We start from the raw sequence: 9,849 nt of genomic DNA on the forward strand, positions 1-9,849 counted from the left end.
GTATTTAATTTTTTCTATACCCCGTTAAATTAGAATTCGGCAAAAAGAAAAGAAAAAAAATTAAATGGTTAAAATTTGCCACAAGTTCTTATACTTTTCGAAAAATAAGAATTTAGTCCTTTTACTTTTATTTTATGAAATTTAGTTCCTCTACTTTTTAAATTTAAAAATTTAGGTCCAATTGTTAACACTAATAATTTTTTTGTTAAATTTCAAGTTAATTAAAAATATATTTTTTAGTTATATGACTACTAAGTGAGTATTTATTTATTTAGAAAATGTCATACAAAAAAATTTAATAAAAATAAAAATAATGTTAATAGTTAGACCCGAATTTTGAAATTTCAAAAATAAAGAGATTAAATTCTATGAAATAAAAGTAAATGTAGTAAATTCCTAATTTTCAAAAAGTACATAGACTTATAGCATATTTTAACCAAATTAAAATCACAATTGCTTCCTCTTCTCCTCTAGCCAACAAATAGAAGAATAGATTAATGGTACCTCCATTGACTCGCCTGAAATGAGAATCATACCAAGCGTTTTAAAAGTTTCAAAAGTTGTGGGTGGTAGCTCGAAACCAAGAGTAAAATAGCAGAAAATCAAAACAAAAGAATTCCCATTATCATCATGTTTAAAGCAAGATAAATGAGAGTTTTTGAGGAGGGTTCTTTTTTTGGGTTGATTGAGGATTTTTATAAATTTGATAATAAGGAAGTGATGTTAAGGTTCTTGTCCAAAATTTTTATTCCGAGTTTTGATTATACCTATCCAAATTATGTAAATATATAAAATATATTGAGCTATTTATATTTAGAAATTCAACAAAAGGAAAATTATATATATATATACCGGTAATAAAAGAAAGAATATAATTATTCAATATTAAGTTAAAATAAAAAAAAAACATGATTAGACATTGAACAAAAAAATAAACTTGTATAGTTGATTGAGTTTTAATTTGATTAGCTTGATTATTGTTATTAGTGTAGGAGGATATGGATTCAAATGCGCTGAAGTGCATTATTTTCTTATTTATGAGTTAGGAAGAGATTATAGATAATTTAGGTATTCTGTTCAAAAGAACATAGAACCTATAATGAGATTATTAAATTTTTTTTATAAAATTCGAGAAATGAAACAAATAATTATAATATTAATACTATATAAAAACCCGATCCTAACTCCGCATAGCTTTGAATTGACTTCAATTCAATTAATTGTATTCAGCTTAAATGAAAGGTAAAGAGTTCATAAAAAAACTGAGCCACAATGACTCGTTAAACTTTCTAGACCTATATATGGTTGTATGTTAGTGACACATTCTTCCCTTTGACTAATCATATGTTAAAACTTTCCAGACCTATGGTTGTATCTTAGTGACACATCCTTCCCTTTGACTAATCATATATTTACTACTTTCATGTGACGTTCTTTTTCGTGTAAAAGGATAGTACTTGATAAGAGTGAAGCTAAAATTTTGTGATTAAGATTAAAATAAATTTTTTTTTTAAAAAATGAAGAGGATAAATAATCCGATTCTTGGTCAGACATAATGAATCATATTTATATAAAAAAAAAATAGTTGATTGAATCCAAAGGTGCAAGATATGATGTAAATGGGCAAAGTCTATGGTTGTGGATGCAGCAATGAAAATAATAAACGAAGCATCGTGGCTTCTTCATGCATGCTTCAATTGGTTAAGGGGAGGGGATGACTCCAATGGTAAAAGTTTTCCCCCCTTGAAAAGAAAACTCGAGTGAGACAAAAATTATACTTAGACATTATGTAATTTATCAAGTCAACCTCTTACTTTTACACCTATATATGATACCTGTATAAATGAATATTATATATATTCCCCATTTTGACTATATATAGGAAATTAACTAAATCAGATAACATATCTGGCCAAATTCAATCCTCTTAAATTAATTTTTTAAAGTTGGTAGCTCCCAAATTGGTCCACGTCACAAGTCCACTATTTAATCAAAATTTTCACAATGCATCAATTTAACCAAAATTTTGCAATTAAGTCCAATATCTTCGACTCTTGCATAAAAATAAACACAATTTCTACAATTAATCCCTCAATATAACTAGAATTTCAGGGAATTAAACACAACTATATATATTTATTACCCATCAATATCATACACCTTTTGAGTTAATTGAGACGAAATTCATAGTTTAGCATCATTTGGAGGCTATTTTTATAGTTAAACCTTATTTTTAAAGTAATTTTAGGAAATTTCTACTCGTACTTAATCTAATACGAATCGGACATATATATTTGGACGAACTCTATGGTTCTGGTCGTTGAAAGAGACTCAAGTGAGACAAATCATATTTAGACGTTATGTAATTTATGTGATCCTCATACTCTTAAACCTATATATATATGTGTGTATATTCCCCATTTACATTTCATAAAGGAAATTAATTAGAATATATTAGGTACCAAAGAACAAAAAAACAAATAAATATTCAAAAAAGAAAATACAGCATTTGGCCTAATGATAAAGAACCAAATTTTGCTTTTATTTGCTTTCTACTTTAGTCTCCTCGGTGAACTAAGTGGCCAAGTTGGTGGCCTTGGACCTGCGGTGGACGGCGAAGAGGTTGGTGTTGGGTTAATCGTTGATATGGGATCGAGGGAGGGGAAAGTTATCCATGGCCGCGTTTCCATGGCGATTTCCAATTTCAATAGCTTTGGTAGGGACAACCAAATGAGGATAGTTCTCCATACAAGAGACTCCAAAGGGGACCCTTTGCTTGCTTTATCTTCCGGTAATTATAAGCTTTCTTTTACTTTTTTTTCTTCCTCCATGTAACTTTTGGTAAAAGTATCATATAAGATTTTGAATTAGGAGTGAGATAACATTTTATCTCTTTTACTAAAAAAATAGACAAATTAATTCATGTACGTTAGATTAAAAAAGTAAACTAATCCTTTTTGTCAAAAAATTCATCCATTTCTACTGTTAGAAATCAGTGTAGCAGTCTAACCAAATAGTCATACGTGATGTGTCACGTGTATCTCATGTTGACATATAGGGACCAAATTTTAACAATAAAAATTGATGAAATTTTTAACAGAAGGACTGATTTACTCTTCAGTCTAACGTATATGGACAAATTTGCTCATTTTTATAGTAGAGGGGGCAAAATTCAATTGTACTTTTACCTTAAACTTTCTTGCATCAAGGCATTTCTAATATTAAAAATGATTAAATTTTGTTATTAATATGTGTATTATGCATAACTTGTGGATTTAGTCATTTTATTTGGTCATTTTTAGTCTTTTCACATTTCTAATTTTAAATTTTTATTCCAAACCTAGTGATAAGTGCTAAATTCATTAAGTTTTATTATTCCTAAGTATTGTAAGAACAAACATATTATCACATGTGTAATGTCATATCAACTTGTTTTTCTCACATATTATTCGCACAAAGAAAAAACCAATTAATGGCTTTAACAACCATAATTCATGTTAAAATTAAATTTTAAAATTTTAAAAATATAAAAAATAAAAATAATTAAGCGAAAAAACATGAATTAATTTATAACTTTATGTATAATACAAAATTAATAAAAAAAATTCTGTCAAAATTTTGAAATGCTTGGCATTACTCCATTTTACCGACAAGTTGATTTATATACTTGGCATTAGTCTAATTAGACTAATTAATGCAAACGAAATTTCCTACAACTTCAAAGAAAGGGACAGATATGGAAAAGTTTTTTTTTTTTTTAACTTCATACCAATTAAAAATGAGCTCAAATTTATTTATATTTATAAATGATTAATTTAAGAATGTTATATTTATATAATTTTTTGAACTTTTAATAAAAAACGTATGTTATTTATTTAATATTTATTAATTTTTATTAAACTATTAAGCATATACAGCTTAAATATATTTAAAAAATTTAAATTATAGTATTCATATATAAAAAATAAAAATATATATATTCATGTTTGGAAAAAGATTTCTCCAAAATCCATTTAATGTAGGCTAAAAGTTCTGATTCAACGATTTGACCTTTTTATGCTATACATTTTCCTATCCAGCTTTTAATCTCGGGGAAAATAACAAAGTCAAGGTCATCTTCAGTGCGCAAAAATTAACATTGGAAGCAAAGTCTTTGGCTGAATTTGGGAATAACACCAAAATTCCAGTAATCCCAATTGCCGCCCCATACTTGATTCAAGTTCCACTACATAACCATGCCGAAGTGAAAGGAATTATTGCTTTCGCAGAATTACATGAATGGGAAAAGGTTATCCTCATTTACGAAGATCATAATGACAATCATTGGAGTGATTTCTTTGAAGAGAAAAAGTTTCAGGTTGCATATAAAAGCTCAGTGGCTGCTTCATCGGAAGATGAATACATAATTGAAGAGCTTCATAGGCTCAAAGCAATGGAAACTTCGGTATTCGTTGTGCATGTTGAACCTGTCTTAGCATCTCGTATTTTCGTACACGCGAAAAGGCTAGGAATGGCTAGCCAAGGGTATGCATGGATCGTTACCTCCAAGTGCATGAATCACTTGCAGAATTTGAAAGATTATTCATCGATATCCGAAAACATGCAAGGATTCATTGGTTTCAGGTCTTATAAGATGAAAGGATCAAAGGAGTTTGATATGCTACAACTGATGAACTTCATTACTCAAATGGTCAATTTCGAAATAGTGAATGTGTTAGGTACTGAAGGGGAAAGAAGAGTTGGATTTTGGACAGGCAAATTCACCAACAAATTATCACACGGGTTTGCCCATGGAAGGCATTTATTTTCAAGCTCCGGCTTCGAAACAATAATCTGGCCTGGTGGGACATCAACCATTCCCAAAGGTCGAAGGATGCAAACGAGCAGTAAGACCCTAAGGATTGCTGTTCCAAAATCAAACGGTTTCCCTCAATTGCTGAAAGTGGACATTGATCTTCAGGCCAATATCAGCTTCTCTGGTTTCTGCATAGAAGTTTTCAAAGCTGCAATGGCGGGTTTGGAGCATAAAGTGCCCTATGAGTTCGTGCCCTTCGAATATAATAACCCAACCATAGGTGAGGCTTACAGTGATCTTGTCTACCAAGTATATCTCCAGGTATGGTTCTTAACAATTTTATGTGCTTCGTTTATGCCACTTGGTTTTATTGATTTGTGTTGGATAAACAAAAACAGAAGTACGATGCTGCTGTTGGGGACATAACGATTACATCAAATAGATCATTGTACGTGGATTTTACTTTGCCGTTTACGGACATGGGGATCGGGATGGTTTCTCGGCTAACCTCAAAGGAGAACCAAAACTTGTGGATTTTCTTGAAACCACTCACACCAGGTCTTTGGCTTACAATTGTGGGAGTTTATGTCTTATCAGCTTTATTTATTTGGCTGATTGAACGCCCTGCATCTGTTGAACGACAAACCCGGCAATCAAATGGGGAAATTGGAAGGATGTTTGGCTTCTCCTTCTCTATCTTTGTTTTTGCACATTGTAAGCATTCTCATACGTACATGTTAAACTCATTTGGTCAAAATTTGTTTTTCTCAAATTTGCTGGCCTGGTTTGTTGTATATTTTTATAATATAATTAAATAGTCCAAATAATTAATTATTTAAATTAAAATATTGACATACTCTTTTTTTTATTAAAAAAAATCACTTCTAACATGTTATAGTAACATTATTATATAGAGGAACATATTTCCAATTACTATGAGATTTCAATTCTTTTATTTGTAAATTGTTGAACCGTCTATTTAATCTATTAAATCGAAAATAAATGATGTTCAGGTACAATTACACTAAACCCACGTTTCACTAGCAAAATTTTGAAAAAAGGTTTGATATAATTTTCCTTTAAAATGTGAATTTGTAGGGGAGAAATTATCGAGCAACTTGTCGAGATCAGTGATTGTTTTGTGGATGTTTGTGGTGTTTATATTGGGCTCGAATTACACCGCCACTTTGACATCAATGATGACGGTTCAACAGATTGAGTTCAACTCTGGGAAGAGCATCATAGGTGCAACAGGCCCTGTTTCCCAAGGAGCTATTGGCAATCTAAATTTCCCAAATTTACATTCAAAATCTATCAGGCTTACTTCACTCGAAGAATATGCGAAGGCTTTATCTGAAGGAGGTAAAAATGGTAGAGTCTCTGCGATAATTGAGGAGATGCCATACATTAACATCTTGCGACAAAAGTATCCAACACGTTATTCCATGGTCGGCCACGTCATGCCTGTTACCAATGGCTTTGGCTTTGTAAGTTATTCAAGTACTTCTCATACATACATGCATGCATAATGTAACAATAGAGTTTTAGGTATAGATGTCTATGTGTGGAATTAAAGATGGCTTTGGCTCGATTTGATATATAAGGGTGAAATTAAAAAATTTGTGTTCAGAGATCAAAATAAAATTATAAATTTTTTGGAGTTTAAATTAAAATTTTATGTTAAAGAACTTAAATTGAATCATTATCTTTTTTCAGGGCAAATATATATTTCATTTTATCAAGAGATTAAAAAAAACTTAATGTTGAAATTGTTTCTTTTTATGGGGGGTCATAAATACAATTTTTTTCATTTATTAAGAAGGGCAAAGCCCTTGACCCCATCTAATAGCTGGTTTCACTTTATATATACTAACTTCTGTATGTGATTTTATAAATTTATTATTTAATCAGATTTTTAAATATTTTATTTTTAATTATAGTAATTAACCTAATATATTATTTTTTATTTGAATTATTGAATAGAATTAAAAATATATTAATTTATCAATTCAAATATTATTATTAGAAATTTTTTTAAAATCATAATTAAAATATTTTTAACCTATTCAACATACAATATAATTTTAGTTTATGTAATTAATGCAAAACAACATTATTCAAAAAATAAATAATTAATATAATTAACTCTAATATTAATTAATTGATAATTAAGATGTTTAGAATTTTATTCAAGTAATAACTCTATTTTACATTATTAAAATTACCACAACTTTTTTTTTAAAAAAATTAGCATAATTTTTTAGCTAATACTCGTAGTTTAAATTATAATTATAATTATAATTATCACAAATTTTCTCTTATATTTTTTAGAGTTTCATTCAAGTAGAATTAGCACGCTTCTTTTAACTAATAAATGTAAATATAAATTATACTTATTTTTAAATTTATAATTATCACATATTTTATTTTACTTTATTTTTTTAAATATGAATTTAGTAATATGATGAAAAATAAAGGATATCCTCGTGCTCAAATTTTTTTTTTAAATTCATACTTTTTTATATATTATAGATATTATAGATAGTATTTAAAAGTTATTTTTATATTTTATATTTAAATTTATATAAAATTATTTTTGTTATTTAATTTAAATCCGAGTCAACCCAATTTAGCCCAAGAAAAAAGTTTCCTTGTCGATGTTCAACCTAGGCTAAGTTGAGCCTATCGAGTTAGGTGGAGTATTCAACCCAAAGGCAGTTCTAGTTTATGATGTCTCTTGAACAATTCTAAGTGTTCAGATTTTATAAAATGATCTTTTTTTTGAAAATATTAGAAAACCAATTTTAAGGATCTAAATTTCAAAGAATACATTTGTGAAGAGATATCCCAATCTTGGCACATAGATATTATAGCCCTAATGTTTTAACTTCATTGTGAAATCTTCAGGCATTTCCAAAAGGTTCACTCATGGCTCATGACATATCAAGGGAAATTGAAAAACTAAGAGAAGATGGGATGCTTCAAAGGCTTGAAAATGAGTGGTTCAAAAGTCCGATCACTAATTTTGATTCAGATAATACTTTGGACAGTGTGAGCTCACTTACAGTAAGAGACTTTCGAGGCTTGTTCCTTATCAATGGAATTTATTTAGCTATAGCCTGTTTCTTGTTCCTCACTTCTTTGCTTTACAAAAACTTTCATGTTATGAAAGAATGGAGACGACCTGAGTTTGTGAAACAGTACATTTGCATGAAATTTTTCAGAAACAAAAGCAATGCTAATGCAGTACACCCAGAGTTGGACAATTGATGAAGTTCATGAAATTACATCATGAACCCTATTTGTAAATTCCAGTAAGCACTTTTATTGAGGAATATCCTCATTACTTCTTGAGGACCTTTGTTTTCCATTGTGTATATTGATGGTAATAAATTTGTTTTATAGACTATTATTACACTACTCAATGACAAATAAAGTTTATTAAATTGTGGCAAGCTCGCAATGCGAGTGTAAAGAAAGATAAAAAAAGTTAAATCTAAATATTTTAACTTTAAAATAATTACATTGTGCATATTAATTAAAAGAGTAAAATGATAAAAACTGAAATTCATATGTTATTATTTGATTGGTAGATTTGTCGTTCAAAGTGGATGTCTTACTAGGTTGATTATATGACCTAATATGATAAGATTGTACATTATGTGAGTTAAGTTTGGTGTGGACTTTGCCCTACATGGATTAATTTGAGGTTTTCTTTAGAATAAATTTAGGAAGGCTTTCATTTGAATATATTACCCACTTAAGAATGATTGTATCCATTAACAAATATTGACATAAGTAATTTTAAATCAATAGAGAGAACTCTGAACATCACAAAAACTAGAGAATCAGCAAGCAAAGAAAAGCATGAATTTGCATCCACCAACCAAACTATGTATATTACATGGCAAATTTCATCAAACATAGTTAAATTCTCTGTTTTACAGCATCCACATTTGCAAAACTTAATTGAAACCTTTTCAATACCAAAACAATGAAAGAATGAAGAAGAAATTAAAGACTAGTACTATTTACGAAGGGCTTAAAGAATAGGCCATTATAAGTAAAAACAGCAGCACAAGCAGGAGGCCTGGCGGCACCACCAGGCCAACATCACGACGAAGAAAGTTCAACTTGTAAAAATGTTAACCGAGGGTAAACCATCCTTGAAGTGGGCGAGGATGATAAGCAAAAGCAAAGGCACTGCAACGAAGATGAAATGCAAGATGATGGTCCATTTGTTCCACTGCGACTTGTAGTTGAAAACTGATGGGATCAATATCAAAAGCAAAACGATGCAGGAAATAGAGATCAAAGGGGAAGGAAGTCCCATCAACATTGTAAGCTTTTTTGGCTAGGGTTTTTGACTTTGCTTAAAATTAGTTTAATAATTGTAAAAGAAAATAAAAGGAAAAAAAAAACCAAGAAAAAAAAAGGGAAGAAACGAAGATTAAGCAAAGAAAAAGATCATATATTAATTTTGTTTGAATAATTAAAATTTTAAGGATTACAAAAAATATGTAGCAGTATTTAAATACTATATTTATAAAATTAAAATATTTCACACTATTAAATTATACATAAAGTTATTTGAGGTTTGCAATATTTTATTTTTTTACTGACATTATTTTTGGTGAAGGTAAAATTATTTTTGTTCAAATTCTATTATTAATTTCATACTATACCTAAATTATGGATTTAGGATAGGTTTCGATGGACGGTGCGTTTACCTGTGATTAGTGTGAAAATACTGGTGGTGGTGAGATTAGATACTATAGCGATATTGTAGCGTGAGAGAAAAAGTAAGTTAAACACACCGCATCCCACCGCCTAACCAAACCCACCCTTAATTTTTTTTAATAATTTGATATATTTAGTCTCTACATTTTTTTTAATTTTAAAATTTCAATTTTAACTCAAACGATAATCATTATATCTATTAATTTAAAAATAATAGAATTTAAAGACTACCATCTCGATCATAACTCAAATTTTAATGACTAAAAATGGTAATTTTTTTGTTAGTATAAATTCAAAATATATAGTCTTCAAAA

The 9,849-nt window shown here is 29.0% G+C and overlaps 1 protein-coding gene across 1 annotated transcript; it reads left to right on the forward strand.

Moving 5' to 3' along the window:
- The first annotated feature begins 2,483 nt into the window (after window positions 1-2,483).
- Window positions 2,484-8,212, forward strand: LOC107954006 (glutamate receptor 1.2). Its single transcript, XM_041097489.1, has 5 exons — window positions 2,484-2,791; window positions 4,080-5,116; window positions 5,194-5,509; window positions 5,894-6,282; window positions 7,703-8,212. Exons 1-5 carry the CDS (start codon window positions 2,518-2,520, stop codon window positions 8,063-8,065), a joined length of 2,379 nt encoding a protein of 792 aa, XP_040953423.1. The 5' UTR covers window positions 2,484-2,517; the 3' UTR covers window positions 8,066-8,212.
- Window positions 8,213-9,849: the final 1,637 nt, after the last annotated feature.

Source organism: Gossypium hirsutum, chromosome D07, assembly GCF_007990345.1.
Source record: "Gossypium hirsutum isolate 1008001.06 chromosome D07, Gossypium_hirsutum_v2.1, whole genome shotgun sequence".
Classification (NCBI taxonomy): domain Eukaryota; kingdom Viridiplantae; phylum Streptophyta; class Magnoliopsida; order Malvales; family Malvaceae; genus Gossypium; species Gossypium hirsutum.

Excerpts from the sequence above, each read along its gene's own strand:
- LOC107954006 (XM_041097489.1), top strand. The coding sequence starts at position 2,518 with ATGATAAAGAACCAAATTTTGCTTTTATTTGCTTTCTACTTTAGTCTC. Across the intron at positions 5,510-5,893 it reads TATCTTTGTTTTTGCACATT|GGGAGAAATTATCGAGCAAC; the intron begins GTAAGCATTCTC and ends GTGAATTTGTAG. Across the intron at positions 6,283-7,702 it reads TTACCAATGGCTTTGGCTTT|GCATTTCCAAAAGGTTCACT; the intron begins GTAAGTTATTCA and ends TGAAATCTTCAG.